This window comes from Chiloscyllium punctatum, chromosome 46 (assembly GCF_047496795.1).
Source record: "Chiloscyllium punctatum isolate Juve2018m chromosome 46, sChiPun1.3, whole genome shotgun sequence".
NCBI classification, from domain to species: Eukaryota; Metazoa; Chordata; class Chondrichthyes; order Orectolobiformes; family Hemiscylliidae; genus Chiloscyllium; species Chiloscyllium punctatum.
In genome coordinates, this window is record NC_092784.1 from 64,018,965 (window position 1) to 64,042,393 (window position 23,429).

At 42.1% G+C, this 23,429-nt stretch overlaps 2 protein-coding genes across 2 annotated transcripts in view; one reads left to right on the forward strand and one right to left on the reverse strand.

Annotated features, from left to right (window-relative positions):
* LOC140468236 (dynamin-2-like) overlaps nucleotides 1-3,434 on the forward strand; it is a 47,607-nt gene extending 44,173 nt beyond the window's left edge. The window contains 1 exon segment of the mRNA XM_072564507.1: nucleotides 175-3,434. Coding sequence (XP_072420608.1) covers nucleotides 175-244 — 70 coding nt within the window. The 3' untranslated portion in view covers nucleotides 245-3,434.
* An 8,426-nt stretch (nucleotides 3,435-11,860) lies between these two features.
* On the reverse strand, nucleotides 11,861-23,081 carry LOC140468237 (transmembrane emp24 domain-containing protein 1-like). The gene is made up of 4 exons (XM_072564508.1): nucleotides 22,869-23,081; nucleotides 22,440-22,537; nucleotides 13,808-13,976; nucleotides 11,861-12,955 (listed from the first exon to the last, which is right to left on the reverse strand). Exons 1-4 carry the CDS (start codon nucleotides 23,049-23,051, stop codon nucleotides 12,737-12,739), a joined length of 669 nt encoding a protein of 222 aa, XP_072420609.1. The 5' UTR covers nucleotides 23,052-23,081; the 3' UTR covers nucleotides 11,861-12,736.
* Nucleotides 23,082-23,429: the final 348 nt, after the last annotated feature.

Here is a 23,429-nt window from a genome sequence, read left to right on the forward strand (position 1 = left end):
GTCCTTTTCTGTGCAATTATGAAACAATATGGTTGGGGGGGGTAGAGAAAATATATAAAAGTAAACACCGGCTGTATACTGATGGCTGTGCCGGTTGTTATTGAATTGAACCCTGATTTGCACCTGTTTCTTGCCCCATTATATTGACCCCCGTTTTGTTTTGTCTCCCTTCAGCAGAAGACCACCCGCGGCTCCGACCCGACCCACAATTATCCGAACAGCCGAGCATTCCCTACTGGATTAAACAGTGGGATTTATCCTGTGAAGCGTTTTATTGTAGGCTATAGTGGATGATTAGCCAACCTTATTCTCACGCATTTAATCCGCTGAGGTGCAGTAGTGGTGTGAAGGGCAGGACCCGTGTTTACCAGAGTGTTATCCAGACCTCTTGGCTTATCACACTAGCTGGGAACACCAAGATGTTCTTAACTGAACTTTATTTAAACAATATTGAATTATTGGTTGGTTGTTCCCCCAGCACTAAAATTTGGAGTCAATGTCTCTCACTCACTACTCCCTTGATATTCCTGATTGAGAAACTTTGCACTCCCTGAATAAACAGCAAAATTGTCTTGGTGCCTTTTTTCATTTGTTGGGATCATTGTTCCTAGCAGCTCTGTATAATAAAACAATTATAACTGTTAGCTTGTCCTGTCTCCAGGCATCTACTTACATTTTTTGGGGTGTGGGAGGCATCCAAGGTTTTATTGCTGTCTCTGATGCTACAAAGTAATCGGAGCAGTGAGTGCCACATCCTATGGCCTTAAAAACACTGGGAAAGTTGAGAGCACATAGTGGAGCTGGGAGAAGTGCTCAAGAGTTGTTACATTGCAGTGAGGTCAATGGGCTGAAAATGTGAAAGGGGAATCAATGGAATTAGGGAGTACAGCAGTAAACTGTCTCATTCCCGTGACCCTTTCAAATTGAAGTTCTGATTGGGGTATTAGAGTGGGTGAAAGTGAGAAGTAAAGGTATGCAAGCCCTGGATGGAATAGTTTGAGAGAGAGACCCGAAGAAGAGAGGCGATCTTGGTTAGGAGTTTGTACTGAGGAGAGCAAATCCTGGCAGAGCAGAGGGGATGGGGTTAGCGAAATATGGGGAGATACCGTGAGCCATGCATTGACTGCAAGAAGTTTATTGTGGCTGATGGGTTGATTGCGTGAAAATACAATGGCTTGAAGAATCTGATTGTGATCTTTGAATTTTTTTTAAAAGTCCAATGACCGGGTGTTTTTATTCTCCAGCCAATGACTGCAGAGCTGAGTTTCAGGAACATGAATGATTTTTGAGTCATAGGTAACAGACTGCGCTTAGCCAATGATGTTCTGTTAGCCCCTTAACAGGTGTGCCTGTCCATCTGTAGATGTTTACCATTTACTCATTGCTTTAATTTTGCACTTGTTCAGACCTGTGCCTAGCTTCCCAAGGTCAGTAGCTCCTTAGCTGTTGACAATTACAAAATTAACCATCCTTAAGATTCAACCATCCTCATTCATTGCTGAATGGTTGTGATGGTAAGTTTATGGTTCACTTTGTCCTAACAACTTGGGTTGGATGTTTCTGGCTGTTTTTTAGTTGCTGCAGCTCTTCCCCAAACTCCAATCTCTGGCTGCTTTTCTCATTGGTTTAATACCAGTATTGCCAGATTTCAGTCACAATGACTGGGGAACCAGAAAGATTGCAATTTGGAGGGGGGTGGGGGGGGTCATATCAATCCAAAGAGGATGGGATTGTGGGGTATTGGTTGTTAATTTGCCTCAACATTGAACTGCTACGTGTTGACCACTTAGTTTCTTGTTTTTGTTGGGTTCAGAGTATCGTGACTAGGAACCAAGCTAATTTGGTATTCCTGGGGGTTGGGATGTGTGTGTCTGTGTTCGTAGGCTGAGGAACAACTAGTGTTCAGCAGTCTGCAAATGAAGGTGTTTAGTGAATAGCCTTTAAATGGGCCTGGGTGTAGTCAGTGGTTACAGCTTATGTACCACTTGATCCAAATATAGTGGAACTTTAGAAATCTTCCTTCAGTCCCTGAGCTCCTTGGCCTGTCTCCCACATGAGGTACTAGCTCCTACTTAATCTGACCTCCCTGTATGTTAGCCCTTGCCTAACCTACCTTAGACAGGATGACCAGCTCCCTCTTGGATTACTTTTACAGCTTGCTCTCATTTGTCTTGTTTGAGCACTGCCTTAAGAATAAGCATCTCTGATCAATCTGAAAGTACAGCCTGTATTAATTAATTGACCCCTTCAGCTACTATGAAGCGGCATCTGTCAGCATGGCAAAGCAGAATAAAAACATGTTGGAATGCCGAGGGTGGCATCTGGGAATTAGATGGCTACACTTGGATTACTTCTGGTTAAATCTGTTCTGTATCAGATGCCAACTAACTTAGTACATTTCCAACATTTTCTGATGTTCCTGTTTTCCAGCACTGATCACACAGCTGGAATCTGTGTTCTGATGAAAATAATGAGAGGGGATCACAAATTCCTGATGAAAACAGCTTGTTCATCTTTTAGCAATTGGGGTTGTACGTCCAAGCTTTTGGGAGGTGGTATCCATGTACTGTTGCTGCTGAACTGAACTCCTTACCTGGGGGGAGCTGGACATCAAATCAGCTTTCTTTGCTGGAGGCAGGTTTGCTGCAGGAAATTCTTGCTGTGAAAGAACTTAAAATGGAGTTTTCCCTTTCTCGCTCTAAACAATAGGGATTTGTTGAATGCACTTAATTCTCCCTCCACATAAACAATGGAATGCAAGGTAGAACTGGACAAGAAAACTAATGTATCAGCATTTTGGAGGGAGTTCTTGAGGGAGGGTGGGAATGTGCAACATATTTTATTTGCTGATTTCCCCCACCGCCTCTTTGCTGTGCCACCCCTCCCCCCAGAAATTATTCTCTGAAACTCTCTCTCAAGATTGTCTTAGTGTCCTGCTGTGTGTGGGACCACCAGTTTTATATAAAATATATTAGTTAGTGGATCAAACTAATTTCTTCAAGTTTGGGGAGGAGAATCTGCTGGAAGCACTTGGGTCTGATCCTTGATGCTTTATCACAATTGCAATAAAGAGAATGTAACTTTTGTGCAATTTTGGGCAGTGTCTCCACAGAAAGATACTGAACCAACTGTGGGAAATTAGCTCAAAACTCCTTTCGGTTTTTGTAGTTACTGATCACGGATGCAGAAGATCTTTCTACAAACTACAATTTCTAGAGAAAATAACTGAATTAATTAATATTGTATTACAATGTAGTGGCTGAATCCTTTTCCTATGATTACTTCATCAAATTCAGGGCTCTGCTCTAATTAACAGATACCTGAATGTTCTCACTCCTGGTGTGTGATACTATTGACTGTTAACTGATTTGAAATGAAGTGCCTACATTCTGTACGGTAATGAACTGAAATAAAGGGATGGACAGTAGAAGGAGGCTTCTTCTTGTGTCTTTGTCATCTGTTTCCCTCTGTTTTCTCATTCTGGTTTCTGGGTGAGAGAAAATGCAGTTCCACTATAAGCTGACACATGGTGAAGGGACAGATGAAGTGCTTACTCAGGCATGGCAATAGCCCCTTGGGTGGTAACATTAAATATTCTGAGCCATTTTCAAGCTTGACGCAATTTTGGGACGTTGGGGCTGTCCTGCACTTTGCTTCACCACTCATTATTCAGAAATTACAAAATGTTGCTCCTATTGTAGATGGAGGGATGAGATCATACAACAGCAGTTGATACCAATTCATAAAATGTTAGAACACAATCTTCAAGTTATTCATCAAATTCTCTTCAGAAAATTGCTGAATCTGCTTTCACCTTTTCAAGCAGTACATTCCAGATTAAAACACCTCAGTTAATAAACACAGTTCCCTCCTTTTATCTTAAAATCTGTATTCTCCGATTACCAAAACATCTGACAGTAGAATGTTTCTCATTTCCTTTATCAATGTCCTCACAATAATGATGACTGGCACAAGTTAATGAAAAATGATCTGTTGTCACTGAGGCTGAGCTGGGGCACTATGAAGTCTGCAGCTAAGGGTAGCTTAACTTAAGAGCTAGAAAGTGTACTTCAGATGAGATAATTTTTGGGTGACTGTGTGGAGTTTGCATGTTCTCCTAGTGTCTGTGTGGGTTTCCTCCCACAATCCAAAGATGTGCAGGTTAGGTGAATTGGCCATGCGAAATTGCCCATAGTGTTAGGTGCATTAGGAGGTGGGTCTGGGTGGGTTACTCTTCGGAGGGTCGGTGTGGACTGGTTGGGCTGAAGGGCCTGTTTCCACACTGTAAGGAATCTAATCTATGTCAATGGACAGGTTAGTGACTAGGTTACAGAAATACACTATCTGAGCAATTCATTGTTGCACAGATTTGCACTCTTAACTATTATAGATGAGACAGCAAATACCCCCATATCCCTGTGCTGAGAATTTGGTATGGAAACTGCTTTTGGTTCATCAATTTACGTGAAGCAGCTCATCTACTTGAGTGAGGCCTATGGTCCCAGGTAAGAAACAGATCAGGTGTGTGTGTGTGTGTGTGCACCTTTTGTTGTGTCTGGAAATGCATTCTTGATCAAGTTGTTCTAAATGTTCTGCTTTTCTCTTGTATCCAGGCGTCCTCCTCCAGCAGTGCCTTCAAGACCTGGCTACTGAATGTGTCCCACTATTTTCCAACTGTTTTGGCAGACTATTTGTGTAATTGCAGTTGCAAGTCCGGGTTCTGTGAAAACTCCCATACTCTCAGACTCTTACCTGCTGCTCCCTACAGTCATACAAACCCCCTCTCTTAGTCTGGGCACAAATTGTTACTCTAATTGTCGTTACTCTTCCCTCACTTTGTTTAAAGAAGATCTGTCTAATCTGTTTGGGATTTGTTGAAAGTTAGATTTTTATTGGTTTGTACAATATTTATTGACAATCAACTTGGGATGTAATTTATAAACTTGATCATTCTACAGTGAGGCATACTTTAATGCTGATGGTCAAAGAGAAGTTCTAGGTCAGAGCTATTTTAAAACAAAATATAGTTAAATTGTTTAATTTGGGAGTCTGGGAAAGGTCGAGAAAACTGAAGATAAAAAGTCATAAAATCTCTCCTTGCATTTTATGTAGATTTTGGCGTGATGTTGTGAAATGGTGACTTAACCTTTCAGGGGCTGTCTGCAATAGTGGAGATCTGCAGATGGGTTAAAGGGCTTACTGGCTGGGCAAAAGTAAATTCTAAAGTTGAGTTTGACAGGTTTAGTGAGAGGTTGTGCAGGAGCTGTAGTCAAATCAAGGTTCCTGCATGGGAGCAAGTGTTTAACAAAACTTTCCATTACTGCAGCATTTGAGAGTGACCACTCCTGTCCAGCCTTTCTACCCAAAGGCAAGATTAATTATCAAACTGGTACAAATTATTCTAAAATAACCTTTACAAATTCTGTAGTGTTGTGACACTCATGTCGGAAAGCAGCTCTAACCCTCACCCCAGTACACAGTTCTCAGTATATGAGGGTTGCAAGCCAATTTTCTAATCCTGGTGTAATTTGTTCCACGTAAACAAATGATTCACCAATATAAATGCAACTATTAAAAAGTTTGCTGTCTATCCAGATCCTCACCATGCATGCTAAACAAGTAGAATCACATCCAAATTATGTCTACATACTCCCCAGTTGGGAAATTTACTTTAGGCAACTCCCAAATTCTTAATTTCAGAAAAGACTGGGAACAGATTTGTGGTGAATAGCTATTTTTGCAGCTGGAGGAGGGCATGTAGTCGAGTTCTCCAGGGACTGCTTTTCTTGATCTGCATTAATAACTTATAGGCATGTACAAGATGGTGCAGGAGGCTATTTAGCCCATAATTAAGCCATAAATTAAGCAGCATTTTCTTTGCATGGTGCTCTTATTTTCTGTATATTTTTGCTTTTTGTAAATTACCTTGGGAATAAAATTATTTTGTACAGATTGGTACATGGGGAAGGCTACTGTGTTTAATTTGAAATACTGTAGTTCAAAACCCAGTTGAATTTATGCAGCTTTTGAATGTCTCATGGAATGGAGATTTCCAGCTTTAGGGGAAGTGGCATCACTGAGGTTGAAGCTGTAGGAGGCCAGTGTTTAATGGTGGATTCATACTAGCTTTAGTCTGAATTTTTGTCATGTTGAATTATTTCATGGGAATTGATTGAAACATCACCTTAATAGAAGCCAGTAAGTATAATATTGTAGAGTAGGGGTTTTGAGCTAGGATAGAGTAAGTGAGGGTGGCAGCTGATCAGCATGTATTAATACTATAGTGTTACACTCCTGATACATATGGAATATCTTTGATGAAATGAATTCAAAACACTCCACTTTCACCCAATCCCTGTTCACTACTGTGCTCGCTCATCAATATAATCATGGGCTAATCAAACCAGTACCTTTTTAGCCAACTCATTACATAATAACTTTTCAATTCCCTCCCTTGCCCATATTCTTCAGATCTTCAATTTTGGCCTATTTAGAATTCCCTCAGCTTACCACCAATGGCAACTATGATTTAAACATTTAAACCAGAGCTCTAGAGTTCCCTCCCTACATTTCTTTCATGTGAGATTCTGAATATTTTTGATATAACCTCCACCACTTTATTAAGAAACTATCTCCCTCCAAAGACCCTTAAATGGTGGTTTGAAAAGTGTTCCAAATACACCCTCATATTTCCTGTCTTAAATGGACAATCCTCTCTTAAAACATTGTTAAAAGTCACACAACACCAGGTTATAGTCCAACAGGTTGAATTGGAAGCACTCTAGCTTTCGGAGCATTCCTTCATTAGGTGGTAGTGGAGGGCTCAATCCTAACACAATTTATAGCAAAAATTTACAGTGTGATGTAACTGAAATTATGCATTGAAAAATTGATTCTGTTTGAATATCATGATCACTTCTTTCATGTGGAAATCACAAAACATTTTTTTAAAAAGTTGCATTCACCGTAAGGTGTTAGCCCCTTGTATTCTGTCTAGATAGTTATCTCACTTTTTAGATTAGAATCTGAGTTTTACATGAATTCATGCAGTTTGTACTTTGCTCTAAATGTAACCCTGCAAGTACAAATTCAGCCCACAAAATATGTGCACGCATGTGGGTCTTTGACTGTCTGGGTTGGGGGTTGAGAGTGTGTGTGTGTGTATGTGTGTGTATGTAGTGAATGTAGAGGCTCTTAAGTCCCGGTTGAGGCTCTCCCTATGGGTACTGAACTTAGCTATCAGCCTCTGCTCGGCCACATTTTGCTGCTGCCTGCCAAGCAGAGGCGGATAGCTAAGTTCGGTACACAGACACGCACGCTCCCACACTCACATGCACCCCCTCACAGACTTGAGACACACACACACACACACTTTCTCACACTCACAACCCCCAAACCAGACAAAGACCCACATGCGTGCACATATTTTGTGGGCTGAATTTGTCCTTGCAGGGTTACATTGTACTTTGCTCAAAAACTGCATGAATTGATGTAAAACTCAGTTATCTCACTTTTTAGATTAGAATCAACTTAAACATCATGGCATTGACAGAACACAGGGGGCTAACACCTTCAATATATTGTCTAGCTATCACCATTGTTATAACTAACCTGAGAATGCAACTTTTTTAAAAAAAGGTTGTGATTTACACATGAAAGAAGTGAAACTATCATGGTATTCAAACAGATTAAAGAGTTAACAGACAATCAGTTTTTCAATGTATAATTTCAGTTACCTCACACTGTAAAGTTTTGCTATAAATTCTGTGTTAGGATTGAGCCCTCCATTATCACCTGCTGATGGAGCGATGCTTCGACAGTGTGCTTCCAATTAAGCCTCTTGGACTATAACCTGCTGCGATTTTTAAATTTGTACACTCCAGTCTAATGCTGGCATCTCTAAATCACTCTTAAAACATGACTTAAGTTTTAGACTCTCCAAAGAGGAAACATCCTCTCTTGCACCTTGTGAAGGCACATCAGATGATGTTATGTTTCCATCAAGTCACCTCTTACTCTCAACTCCAGTGGATACAAGACTAGTCTGTTCAACTTTTCTTAAACTGCTCATTCCAGCTATTGAGCCTTCTGTGAACTGTTTACACATGTGTATTTTTAAATAAGGAGACCATATTGTGCATAATACTGCAATGTGGTCTCACTAATGTCCTGCATAGCCATGACCTCCCTAATTTTGTAATCAATTCCCCTGCCAATAATAGATAATCTATCAGCTTTCACAATTACTGCCTGTATTTGCATAATACTCTTTTTTTGAATCTAACGGAGTGGACTATTTATTTGCCAGATTCTTTGACCACTCACATACTATCCGATGCCTCTGTAGTCTCATGTCCTCCTCACAATTTACAATTCATGACTTCTATTTCCTGTTAGCTAGTCAATCTTCTATCCATAACAGTACGTTAGCTCGTGGACCAAACTTTTATTTTCTACACCATCCTTTGTGGCATCTTACCAAATGCTTTTCAAGCATCTGAGTCCAGTACATTCCTGGCTTCCAGTTATGTACCTCATCTATTACTGCTCAAAACTCTCAAGTTAATTAAACATGGTTTTGGTCAAAAGGAAAGTGTTTGCCTGCCTGATTACCTTGAATATTTTTCCAACTGCTCTCCTATAATCTCTTTATTAGCTCCTAAAACCTGCTGTAGGGACAATACTAAGTAAACAGGCTTGTAGTTTCCTGTTGGTCTCCTTTTAGGTTTAAAAAAAAAGACTACTTTTATTCTCCAATCTAAAGGAGTCTTCCCAAAATTAAAACCACATATCAGCAATCTTGCTGCTTTTAAGGCACTGGAAAGCCATCTGGATCCAGACCGTCAGCTTGTAGCTCCAACAATTTACGACTTCAAATATAATTTTTTCGACTTTCCCCTTCATCTTCTGATTCACTGACAGCTAGTTCTGGGGATATTACTTATCTCCTCTAGTTAAAAAAATCAAGGCAAAATACCTGCTCAATTTATCTGCCATCTTTTTTAATTCTCCAGGCACTCTCCAAATAGGGGACATGCTCACTTTTTAATTCCAACTATTTATTAGAACTATTCTATTCCTAGCTAGTGCTCTGCACTTCTCCCCTCAATCTTTGTCATTCTTTGCTTTTTTTTTAAATATTCAGATTTGCACAATTATGGTTTTTTCCTTGAAGTTTGATACCATCCTTAACTTACATTTTAAGTTAACCACAGATAGTGGGATGTCTCCTTGGAATTTAATTTCTCAGTTATGATTCTAAAATAGCTCAAGTTTATGCCTCTGCAACTCTTGAGCTGTTCCTTAGCTAGAATAAACTGGAAAATTGATCTCTTTTATTTCAAACTTAAATATTTAACAATTATGAGGGTGTGAAAGCACAGTCTTTAACTTGCGGTTATCAAGCTCAAGCAGAAGCAGAATATGAAATTCAACCATTGTGGTCACAGCCACCTGGGGGCACCTACATTATAGAATCATTCATTCGATCTTGTTACACAATACCTGCTCTCTACTTGGCTTCAAAATATACTGTTCAAGCAAGAGAAGCCTGTTGTGCCTGCCCTGCCATTCAATATAGTAATGACTGACCAACACTAGATTGCCTTTTGCCATTGATAATCAAAACTATGAACCTCCACTTTAAACAAAAAGTCTGAGCTTCCATAGCCTGAGTAGAAACAATTTTCACTATGGACCTCAATGGTCCCATTATTTTTAAAGTTGTGTACCTGGTTCTAGACTCCCCAGCTAAGGGAAACACCCTATCTGAATTGACCTGGCTATCCCTTAAAAGTATTTTGTAAGTTTTAATGAGATTTCATTCTTTGAAATTCTAGAGAATATAGGCCCAGTTTGCCTGATTTCTCTTCATAGGACAGTCCTGCCATCTCAGGATCAAGTCTGGTGAACTTTCCTGTAACCAATCATTTTAACACAGTACCCTGCTCACATGTGCATGTCTGTACTTGGCATGGTGTAGTGTTCCAATGAATCTCAGTGTGTGCTATGTCAGGTAGCGAGTGGGGCAGGATCATAAGACACAATGTGCAGTAAAAAATGTTTTACTATAAATTGTGTCCTATGATTCTGAGTCAAAAAGTGTGGTGCTGGAAACGTGCAGCAGGTCAGGCAGCATCCAAGGAGGAGTGTTGACATTTCAGGCATAAGCCCGTCATCAGGCTTATGCCTGAAATTCTGTTTTCCTGCTCCTTTGATGCTAACTGACTTGTTGTGCTTTTCTAGTGCCACACTTTTTAAACTCTGATTCTCCAACATCTGCAGTCCTCACCTTTCCCTCCTGCCCCTCTAGCTACCTGATGAAGGAGCAGCACTCAAAAGCTGTACTTCCAAATAAACCAGTCGGACTATCTTTGTTTTCTGTTTAGCCAAAGGTGAGGTCCCAGAAGCCTGGAGAATATCCAGTGTTGTTCCTTTAAGATGAATCCAGAAAGTTGTAGGCAAGTGAGCATGATGCATTTTGGGAGGTGAAATACAAGAGGAACATAGTAAATGGTAGGACTGTATCTGTAGTGGACTCTGTATCAATGCTCCTAACAGAGATCTTATGGTAGGAAGGGCCAGAGCTCCTTGCAAGTGGTAACACAAGATGATAAGGTGGGGAAGAAAGTAAATAACATTCTCACCTTCCTCAGTCAGGCAGGGCAATAAGTGTAAAGGTTGGCAAGTCAGGTTGCAGTTATATAAAACTGTATTCAGGTCACATTTGGAGTACAGTATGTGGTTCTCGTTACCACATCAGAGGAAGGATCAGGAGACTAATGAGGGGGCAAAAAAAAGAGGTTTACCAGAATGGTGCCTCAGTTGGAGTGTATTAGCATTCAAGAGGAGATTGAACAAACTTGAATTGTCTTCACTACAGTAGAGGAGGCCGATTAGAAGTACATAGAATCACAAGAGGCATGGATTGGCTGGATAGTTAGTCTTTTTCCGAGGGTGAAAATGTCAAGCAAGGCAATGTTTTTTTTGAAAAGAGGGTGGTAGTCACCTGGAATGCCAGGGGAAGTGATAGAAACAGATACAATAGCAATGTTTAAGAGGCATTTAGATAGACACATGACAGACAGAAAATAGAGGGATATGGACTATATACACAGATAAGATTAGTTTAGGATAGCATCATGGTCAGTGCAGATGTGGTGGGCCAAAGGGCTGTTTCTGTGCTGTACCATTTTACATTCATTTAAATTTAACTTACCCATCTGAAACCTTACAATATCAGCCCTTTTCACAAGTCTGTACTTTCAAGATTAATCAGTTCAACAAATAATGTCATCCACACATTTTAAACCTGGAACAAAAACAAATTGCTGGAAAACTCAGCAGGTCCAGCAGCATATGTAGGGGGAAAGAAAAGCTGAGTTAAATGTTTCAAGTTCAGTGACGATTCTTCATTATTTGTTCTATTTATGATCTGGATTTCATTCTTTGCTCTCCCCAGTCCAACACAGTTTCCTCCACTTCAAAGTTAAAAATCACAGCAACAGGTTTATTTGGGGAGTACAAGCTTTCGGTGCACTGCTCCATCAGGTGGTTGTGGAGCACAAGATCATAAGACACAGAATTTATAGCAAAAGATTAGTGTCAGTGACATTGAACAAATCTGGATTGACACTAATCTTGCTGTAAATGCCGTGTCTTATGATCTTATACAACCACCTAAAGGAATGACACTCTGAAAGCTAGTGCTTCCACAAATAACCCTGTTGGACTGTAACCTGATGTTGTGATTTTTAATCTCATTCTTTGAAATCGTGCATTGTATTACCATTATCCTTACAGCTGCAATGCGATGTTCAGTTATAATCAGTGAGACACAAGGAAAACACCAGTAAATATGTGAGGTCTCTACCAATTTAAAGCACTTTTAGTAGAAAAAGGGTCTATTTTATACAAATAGCAGTATGTGGAAACAGGCACTCAGATTATTCTCAGATTTGTGGATAGACATTCAGTTATATAGAACATTACAGTGCTACTTCCTCATTCCCTGTGCCTTCTGCTTGCAGCACTCGGTGATAAGTTTAAACCAAACCCACCTTACAGCCATACACGCTTGTGATTAGGAACAGCACACTCTTGGTTAATGCACAGTCCAAGTATTTGGTGACTGCAATATTTTTAGGTGTGTTGGAACATTCCTTAAAAAGCATTTTCTCTTTCATGCCTGCCTCTCAAATGTAGCCAAACTCCTTAGTGCAGACAGTGTTCAAGCCCCTGCCCTACATTGGGTTTAGAGTGGTAGTACCAATATACTGGGAACCCTGGCATAGTTCTTCAGCTGCCAAATGGGTTCTATTTTGCAGAATAGATTAGCAACAATCTGTCCCATTCCTGATGATCCTTCTCTAACTTCATGAGAAAGTCTAATCTGCTGCCTTAATTGTTTAGAAGCAGAGCTAAACTGCTTACTAAGTCGCTGAGCCTCAAACAAGATAAAAATTCCTGGCTTCCAGAACCTTCCCCCAGTTTGTTTAATAAACATACTGACCTTCTAGGAGTATGTATTTAACATTAATGGACATTCTGTTCAGCTAGCCTGGGGCAGTCCATTTTGAACAATTCATTTACCAGTCTTGCTGTCAGCTTATCCCAATATCACAACTAGCTCCAAAAGCAGCAAAATCACAAACAGCTATCCAAAAACAAGAAAAATGATCTGCAGCTATTCAACCACAATAGTCAACATCTCTGCTTCAGTCATGCTTTTTGGAGTTTAGGTTTGAATTTTTCTGCGGTCATCAAAGAGATGTTTCACCATGTAGACTTGGACAATTGATACCACCAACATCACTCCGAGATTGACAGCTGACCAGAAATTGACTCTACCCAAGTTGCTCTCTTGCAGGTTGCGATCCCGTGCCTCGAAGGCTCGGAGAATGGCCTGAATCTGCACACTTTTTGTCAGCTTTGTGTTCATGTTTCCAATCGACTCCTGAAAAAGAGTGATCAACAGTTACTGAAGGATGTGCTGACTGTAGCCAGCAAGTATAAACCATTGCAAAGGTGAAGAAAAGATTTACATTAGCATTTAAGAAGCTTTAATTATAGACTAGAAACATCAGAAAACTGGATAAATGAGGTTCAATAAACAAGGTGTTCCAATTAGGAATTCCCTCCCTAACAGCATTGTGGGTCAACTCACAAAAGTTGAGCTACAGCAGTTTAAGAAAAGAGAACACCATGACCTTCTCAAGGACAACTCGGAACAGGCTATAAATGCTGACCCAGCCAGCAATGCCCATATCCCACAAATAGATTTTTAAAAAGTAGAGAGGGAACCACTTTGCATTAGTTGGAGTTGTAAATGGACTTTATGAATTTCAAGATGGTGGGAGGCACAAGGAAACACTATGTTTTTCCCCCGATAGGAGAAAAGGTCATTAGGATAAGGAGTTACTTACAAGGAACAATAGAAACTGGATAAATATTTGAAAGGGAATATTTAGGGCTCATGGACCAAAAGGTTCCTTTTGTGCTAAAAGATTATGTTTTTATGCTTCCCTCAAACAGCTTTTCCTGCTACAGTTAAATTTTAAACATCTAAGTTTCAGCTTCTGAACTATTACCTCACCTGGGCATATTTACCCTATTCATTATCTATTTCTCCATCACCTCCTCTTCTACCCATTCCTCCCAGAAGTGTGCAAAAGACATCATTCTGGAGAAGAAGTTGCAATCAAACCTATTTTTAGACTTTCCAATACTCCATTTCATTTCCATAGCATCTGGCAGTACTCACTCACACAACTAGTGAGCTTTAGGCATGATGTGTTTGCTGACTTACCTTGATATCATCTATTTTAATATCCAACAGCTCTTCTGGTTCCACAATCTCTGACCAGTCCTCCTCAGCATCGTCAAAAATCACTTCAAAGAAGACCAGCTTCTCAGAAATTGTACTAAAAGAATTGTCAAAGCAGATTTTGTAATCACCGATAATTGTAGGCTCGATCCTGTAAAGCATATTGGATAAAGTGAGTTTGGAGTTCATTTCGCTTTGCTGCCCCAGACAATAACCAGCTAAAAGACAAATAAAAAATATACTGAAATTGCACCTTTAATTTATGAAAACTTGCAGGTAGCTCATGGGAATAATTATCAGACAGAAATGTTATACAGTCAAAGAAAATATCAGAGTAATGATCAAACAGGTAGATTAAGAAGCGATAAGGAGAGGCAGGCAGAATGGCTCAGTGAATTCCAAAGCTTTGGGTTGCCAACTGTTGACTGCGTAGCTAATGGTGGAGTTATCACAATCAGGGATGCACAAGTGACGAGACTTGGAAGAAGTAAAGAGATCATGGAAGATTTTAGTGGACGAGAAAGATACGGAAAGTTTTTTAAAAAAGGAATTTGAAATGATACAAGTTTAAAATTAGCTATAAATCAAGAAATGAGTCAATACAAGTCATCCAGCATAGTATTTCCACAGAATATAACTGAAAGGAGTAGCAGTAGGCCATTCAACAGCTTGCGCCTTTACCATTATTCCAATAAAATCTTGCTTGATCTGATCGGAGATTCCACTCCACTTTTCTGACTGGCTTCCTTAACCCTCCTAGATCAATAATCTGTCTAACTCACCCTTAAATAAATCAAGTAACCCAGACTGTACTTCCTAGAATGGGATAGAATCATCCTTGTGGGAGAAAGTGAGGACTGCAGATGCTGGAGATCAGAGCTGAAAATGTGTTGCTGGAAAAGCGCAGCAGGTCAGGCAGCGCCAAGGAGCAGGAGAATCTGCCTGACCTGTTGCGCTTTTCCAGCAACATATTTTCAGCTAGAATCATCCTTGTTGACCATATTTAACAAATGAACATCAGAATTTGTTTTATATAAAATGATGGATCATATTTCTATTCTTAACCCATTTGTTTCTAAAGTACACAAACAGACCCAATTAAGGTACGGCATTCGGGAACCCTTCTCTAATGAGAGGTTCACATAATAGCCATATGCATTTTGAAGACAAAAGCGCAGTCTATACTCGAAAAAAACAGTCAAAGTGGACAAAAATATTTTACTCAAGGCCAGGCCTCTTCCACAACAAGCACTAGAATCTGCAGTAAATGAACCCTGGACATCAAGGTTCCAGCTACATTCAGTACCCAAAATGTTGAGTTGTGCAGTTTTACAAGGATCCCACTGTGTGTTTAGCTAGTTGACTTTCACATCACGGAGTTATAACAGAGAATTCAAACAGGATTCCTGCCCTTTCTGATTGTGTTTGCAAACTGCACGCATGGGGGAGGATAGGATCAAGTTTCACTTGGCCCAAGCTCCATCAATGCCTTGCCTCACTAGAGAACAAGATCGGACGGTCAGAACTGGGGATCTTTGCTGACAATGGCAGTGTTCAGCACCATTCACAACTCCTCAGATACTGAAGCAGTTTGTGTCCATATATATCACATCCTGAAAAATATTCATGGCTGAAAAGTGCCAAGTAACATTCATACCACACAAAATGCTAGGCAACGACAATCGCTGACGAGAAAATCTCGCAATACCCTTTTGAAATTCAATGGTATTACCATCCCTGAATCCCCAACTATCAATATCCTGGGGGCTACTACTGACCAAAAACAAAACTGGATTAGTTATACCTGCCCACACTTTGGAAAATTTGATCACAACACTGTGTTCCTTCTCCCAGTTTACAAGCAGAAGTTGAAACAACGAGGACCCATCATAGAAAGTAGTACAGTGCTGGTCTGAGGCAGCAGAACAGCTTCTCTGGGACTACTTGGAATTGGTGGACCAGACCATTTTCAAGAATTCAGTGGACAAGCTGGACAAGTACGCCATCACGGACTTCATTAGCAAGTGCATAGAGGGCTGTGTGCCAAAGAAGTCAAGCTGTATATTTCCCAATTGGAAACCATGAATAAACCAGAAAATCCACTGCCTACTGAAGACCAGGTGTGTGGCATTCAAGTCAACCCAGCCCTGTACAGAACATCCTGATACGACCTCCGCAAGACCATCAGAAATGCCAAGAGGTCATACCAGACCAGGCCCGAGGCCCAAACTAACCACGTGGGCACCAGCTGCCCGTGGCGAGGTTTGCACAACATAACAGGATACAAAATGGAGCAGAACAGAATAGCGAACAAAAACAGATCCCTCCCTGACATGCTCAATGTTGTTTATGCTCGGTTCAAGTAGAACACCAGTGGCAGTGTCACTTACCCTGACAAACCCAGATGCACCTGTTCCCTCGGTCACTGTTACTGAGGTCTTAGACTCCCTACAGTATGCAAGCAGGCTCTTCAGCCCAAAAAGTCCACACCGACCCTGCAAAGAGTAACCCACCCAGACCCATTGCCCTACCCTATATTTACCCTTGACTAATGCACCTAACACTTATGGGGCAACCTAGCATGGCCAATTCACCTAAACTGCACATCTTTGGACTGTGGAAGGAAACTGTAGCACCCGGAGAAACCCTACGCAGACACAGGGAGAACATGCAAACTCTACACACAGAAACAGTCACCAAAGGCAGGAATTGAACCCTGGCGCTGTGAATCAGCAGTGCTAACCACTGAACCATCGTCCCACACCATGCCAAAGCTCAGATCGGCCTTCTTGAGAACGTGAACCCGAGGAAAGTGACTGGCCCACAGGAGAAGTCCCTGGCCGTCTACTAAGATCCTGTGTGGACCAACTGGTGGGAGTTTTCACTGACATCTTTAACGTCTCCTTGGCTACAATCTGAAGTCTCCACCTGCTTCAAGACTGCCGAATATCCCAGTACCAAAGAAAAAACATGCAGCATGTCTCAATGACTACAACCCAGAGGCTCTGACCTCCATAGTCACAAAGTGCTTTGTGATGTTAGTCATGGCTTACCTTCCAGCCTGCCTCAGTCCCTTGCAATTTGCCTATCAGCAAAACAAGTCCACAGCAGGTGCCACTTCTCCACCTCTATACTGATCCCTGGAACATCCCAGTCAATAAGGATACCTGCATCAAACTACTACTTATCGACTACAGCTCCACATTCAACACTATAATTCTAATTCCAAACTCATCTCAAAACGGAGACCTAGATCTTGGCTCTGCCCTCTGCAACTGGATCCTCAGCTTCCTGACCCACAGACCGCAATCAGTGAAGATAGACAACAGCATCTCCTCCAAGATAATCCTCAACACTGGCACCCTGCAAGAATGCATTCTCAGCCCCTTACTGTATAACCTGTACAAGTTCACTAATGACACCACCGGTGTAGGCCTGATATCAAACAATGATGAGTCAAAATACAGAAAGGAGATAGAATGCTTGGTGTCATGATGTAATAATAACAATCTGTCTCTCTATGTCAGAGACAGTAAAGAACTGAAGATTGAATTCCGGAAGAAAAGGAGGAAGACACTCCCCTATCGACACCAATGGAGTTGAGACAGAGATGGTCAAGAGCATCAAGTTCCCAAGAGTGATGATAACCAACAATCAGTCCTGGATCACCCACGTAGATGTGCCAATGAAAGCAACGCAATGACACCTCTGCTTCCTCAAGAGGATAAAGGAAATTCGGCATGTCCAGAAGGACTCAACAACTTTTACAGATGCACCATAGAAAGCATTCTATCTGGATGCATGATGCCTTGGTCCGACAACTGCTCTCCCCTGAACCGCAAGGGACTACAGAGAGTTGTATACACAGCCTAGACCATCAGAAAAGCCAACCTCCCATCCATGGACTCCATCTATACTCCTCGCTGCCATGGAATAGCTGCAAACATCAAAGTCCCCTCCCACCTCAGTAATACTGTCTCTAACTTCTTCCTTCACATAGAAGATACAAAAGCTTAAACACACATACCAACAGGATCAAGAACAGCTTCTTCCCTGCTGTCATTAGAGATGTCCATTCAGTAGTCTAAATTCCAATCTAATGTTGATCTTGCTTTTGTGCACCTCCTGTGTAGCTGTAACACTGTATGCCTAGCTCTGCCTAAACACTATGACCTTTATGTCCTTGTATGTTATGATCTGTCTGTACTGCTCGCAAAATAAAACTTTTCACTATACTTAAGTATCTGTGACAACAATAAATCAAATCTTTTAATACATTGACTCGGAGAAGATCAGAATAGGAATACTGCAGTAACTTACCTTCTGACTCCCCAAAGTGTGTGCACTATCTACAAGACAATAGGGTGCTGGAAAACTCCACACTTGTCTTGATGACTGTAGCTCCAACAAGAACCTTGACACTACCCAGGACAAAATAATCTGCTTGATTGGCACCACAACCACTCCATGCACCTGTGGCACTCAGTAACAGCAGTGTGTGCTAATTTACCAGATGCGCTGTTGAAATTCAACAAGGTTCCTTTGACAGCACCCTCCAAACCCATAACTACTATGTAGGAGGATAAGGGAATACCTGCACCTGCAATTTCCCCTCCAAGCCACTCACCGTCCTGACTTGGAAATATCTTGCTGTTCCTTCGGTACCACGGGGTCATGGAAGTCTATCTCGAATGGCATTGCGAGTCAACCTCCAGTCAAGGGCTTCAGTGGTTTAAGACAACAGCTCACCACCACCTTGTAAAGGGCAACTAGGACCAAAGTCTGAGCAAGCCACAGATACCCAAATTCCTCAAGTGAATAAAAGAAACTGCACACCCCCCATGAGTATTGGGTTATGACAGGATTGAGTTCCACTAGGATTCTCTTTACAGCAAATTAGCTTACCGAATTGAGAACCATCACCCTAATGGTCATTCCTTGTGGATCAGGACGTTGGTGAACTGCAATCCCACTTCTACTTAGAGACCTGAAGTCATGCAGCATAGAAACAGACCCTTCAGTCCAACTAATCTATGCCAGCCATAGAACATGGAAAAGTACAGCACAGAACAGACCCTTCGGCCCACGATGTTGTGCGGAGGGTTATTCCTAATCTAAAATAAAATATCTTAACCTACGCACCCCTCAATTCACTGCTGTCTATGTGCATGCCCAGCTGTCGCTTAAATGTCCCTAATGACTCCGCTTCTACCACCACCGCTGGCAACACATTCCATGCATTCACAACTCTCTGCGTACAGAAGCTACCTCTGATGTCTCCTCTACACCCTTCTCCTAATGTCTTAAACCAATGACCCCTCGTGCCAGTCAGTCCTGCCCTGGGGAAAAATCTCTGGCTATTGGCTCTATCCATGCCTCTCATTACCTTGTATAATTCAATCAGGTCGTCTCTCTTTCTCCTCTCCAGAGAGAAAAGTCCAAGCTTAGTCAACCTCTCTTCATAAGGCAAGTCCTCTAGTCCAGGCAGCATCCTGGTAAACCTTCTTTGCACCCTCTCCAAAGCCTCCATATCTTTCCTATAATAGGGCAACCAGAACTGGACACAATATTCCAAGTGTGGTCTCACCAGGGACTTGTAGAGCTGCAGCAAAACCTCATGGCTCTTAAACTCGATCCCCCTGTTAATGAAAGTCAAAACACCATATGCTTTCTTAACAACCCTATCCACTTGGGTGGCAACTGTGAGGGATCTATGCACTTGAACACCAAGATCCCTCTGTTCCTCCACACGCCAAGAGTCCTGTCTTTAATCCTATATTCAGCATTCAAGTTCGACCTTCCAAAATGCATCACTTCACATTTATCCAGGTTGAACTCCATCTGCCATTTCTCAGCCCAGCTCTGCATCCTGTCTATGCCACGCTGCAGTCTGCAATAGCCCTTGATACTATCAATGACACCTCCAACCTTTGTGTCATCGGCAAATTTACTAACCTACCCCTCAACCTCATCATCCAAGTCATTTATAAAAACTACAAACAGCAGAGGCCTAAGAACAGAGCCCTGTTGGACACCATTCACCACTGATCTCCTGGCAGAATACTTTCCACCTACAACCACTCTCTGCCTTGTCAGCCAGCCAATTCTGAATCCAGATTGCCAAATCTCTCTCTATCCCACACCTCCTGACTTTATGAACGAGCCTACCATGGGAAACCTTATCAAATGCCTTGCTGAAGTCCATATACACCACATCCACTGCTCGACCTGTCTTGTCACCTCCTCAAAGAACTCAATAAGATTTGTGAGGCATGACCTGCCCCTCACAAAGCCATGCTGACTGCCTTTAATCACGCTATGCTTTTCCAAATAGTCATGAATCCTATCCCTCAGAATTCTTTCCAAAACCTTGCTGAACACAGATGTAAGACTGACTTGCCAGGGATTTCCCTATTCTCCTTCTTGAAAAGAGGAGCAACATTCGTCTCCCTCCAATCCTCCGATAGGACTCCCGTGGAGAGTGAGGAAGCAAAGATCTTTGCCAGTGACTTAGCCACCTCCTTTCTCGCTTCCCGGAGCAGCCTGGGATAAATCTGGTCTGGCCCTGGGGACTTCTCAATCTTAATGCTTGCCAAACTTTCCAGCACATCAACTTCTTCAATCTTGATCTGTTCAAGCCTATATCCCAGCTCCTCAAAGTTCTCAACAAGGTCCCTTTCCTTCATGAAAATCAAAGCAAAAAAAAACTCATTTAGGGCTTCCCCTATCTGCTCAGACTCCACGTACAAGTTCCCTATGCTATCCCTGATCGACCCCACCATCTCCCTGATCATTCTCTTATTCCTCATGTATGAGTAAAATGCCTTTGGGTTTTCCCTAATCCTTCCTGCCAAACCTTTCTCGTGCCCCCTCCTGGCTCTCCTCAGTCCATTTCTGAGCTCCTTTCTAGCAAGCCTGTAATCCTCTAAAGCTGTGCTAGATCCTTGCTTCCTCCACCTTACGTAAGCTGCCTTCTTCCTTTTGCTGAGAAGCTCCTCTGTTCTTGTCATCTAAGGATCCTTAATTTTACCCCTTCTTGCCTGTCTCAGAGGAACACATTTGTGCATCACTCGCAACAACTGCTCCTTAAACAGTCTCCACATGTCTGTTGTGTCCTTTCTGTGGAACAATTGCTCCCAACCTGTACTTCCCATCTCCTGTCTGATAGTGTCATAATTTTCTTTTCCCCAATTAAATATCCTCCTTCGGTAACTGCTCCTTGCCCTCTCCATGGCTATGGAGAATGTGAGGCAGTTGTGATCACTGTCACCAAAATGTTCTCCCTCCCCAAGATCTGACACCTGTCCTGGCTCATTGTTGAGCACCAAATCCAAAATGGCCTCTCCCCTCATCGGTCAGTGCATATACTGAGTAAGGAAACCCTCCTGAACACACCTGACAAAAACAGCTCCATCCAAACCATCTGCACTTAGGAAGTTCCAGTCAATATTGGGAAAGTTGAAGTCACCCATAACAACCACCCTGCCACATCTGCATTTTTCCAAAATCTTCCAGCCTATGAGTTCTTCAATCTCTCTACTGCAATTAGGTGGCCTGTAGAAAACCCCCAATGCGGTGGCTGTTCCCTTGCTGTTCCTAACTTCCACCCATACTGACTCAGTAGACAAACCTTCCTCAACAACCTTAGTTTCTGTAGCTGTGATGCACTCTCTGATTAGCAATGCCACACCCCCCCCCCCCCCCCCCCCGCCTCCTCTTTTTCCACCCTTCCTGTTCTTTTTAAACGTTCTAAACCCTGGAACATTAAGCAACCATTCCTGCCCCTGTGAAACCCATGTCTCTGTTATGGCCACAATATCAAAGTCCAACTACTGATCCATGCTCTAAGTTCATCACTCTTATTTCTGACTCTCCTTGTGTTAAAGCAGACACACTTTAACCAATCCCTTTGTTTCATCACTTGAATAACCTTCCGATAGAGTCACTACATTCTGTTACTTCCACATTTCTAACTACGCCACCCCCCCCCCCCCCCAAAGATATGTAGCTCTAGTTTCCACCCCCCTGCCAAACTAGTTTAAACCCTCCCGAACCACACAAGCAAATCTCCCATCCAGGACAATTGTGCCCCTCCAGTTCAGTTGCAACCCGTTCTTCATGTACAGATCCCACCTTCCCCAGAAGGCATCCCAATGGTCTAAATACCTGAAGCCCAGATGTTCTCAAACTAAACTAGTCTCACTTGCCTGCATTTGGCCCATATCCCCACAAGCCTTTCCTGTTCACGTACCTTCTAAATAGTTTTTAAATGTTGTCCACGACTTTCTCTGGCAGCTCATTTCACATACAAACCACTAAAAAAAAGGTGTCTCTCATGTCCTTTTTAAAAAAATCTTCCTCCTATCACCTTAAAAATATGCCCCCTAGTCTTGAACTCCTCCACCAACACTAGTCACAGGCCTCCAGTCCAAAAAAAATCCTCCTCGATCACCATCCTCTGTCTCTCCCATTGTCAAGCTCTCCCCATATCCCACATAATCAAACTTCACTAATCTACCATTGTACAACCCTGTCAAAGTTATATCTGTGAGTTGAGAATCACATACTATACACAGAAATGATGGGTGCATGCTAGGAGGTGCTAAGTACTTACATATGGACACCATCAGATTTCCTTGATTCCTTGACCAGAATTTCACCAACAGGACTAAACACAGTAAAATCAACATCCAATCCAGCACCTCCAATAACCTGAAGATAAAGCACAGGCCAGGCTCAAAAACATAACACACCATATAATTTATTCCATCAATTAAAAATTAGCAGTGGCAACAAACGTTTTGTGTATTACAGTTCAGTTTGTAACTGGAGAAAATGGATCACAATTTAATAGTTGAAGGAAGCCTTGAGGGGGAGAACAGAGCGCCAAAGGAGCCCTTTCCCCGGAGTGACACAGTACCCGGGCCATGACTGGCGATGGGCACATTCTCCGTCGCCGAGGATTAGACAGGGTCGCCTTTTCCAACTCGCCGCCCTCCAATACTGAACCAAGTCCCCGCTGCCCCCGTGTCTCTGGGCCCACCTGGTATTCCAGTTCCATGCTGCTGTTGTTTTCGGCATGTTGGTAAAAACATTCCTCTCTGCCCGGCAGCAACACAAAAGTAAACTCAGAGTCCGAAGGCTGGCTGAAAGACACTAGCTCGATAGGATTTACCAACACCAGAAACAGAAAAAATAACCTCCATTCCCCACAAACCAGCTCCATGTTCAGCCCCAAACTTTCCACTTCCGCAAAACTTAGGACGCAGCGGATTGGCCATCAGAACCCAGAGATCGCAGTCAGTGTCCAATCAGGTTCCAGACAGATAGTTATCGCAGTGATTCATGTTGAGGAATCCACCGATTAAGTTGGAGCAATAAATGCAAAGAGGGGTTCCCAGGGTTTCTGTGGGGTAGTGACCTCTGAGCCAGGAGTTCAAGCCCCAGAGAGTGCAGTAACATCACTGAAGAAATTGAATGTTAAAAATATAAAGAGGTTACCATGGTGAATAACATCCTTCCTATAGAAGAGCGACCGGAATTGTACGCACTATTCTAAAAGTTGCCTCACCAATGTCCTATGCAGCCACAATATGTCGCTTTA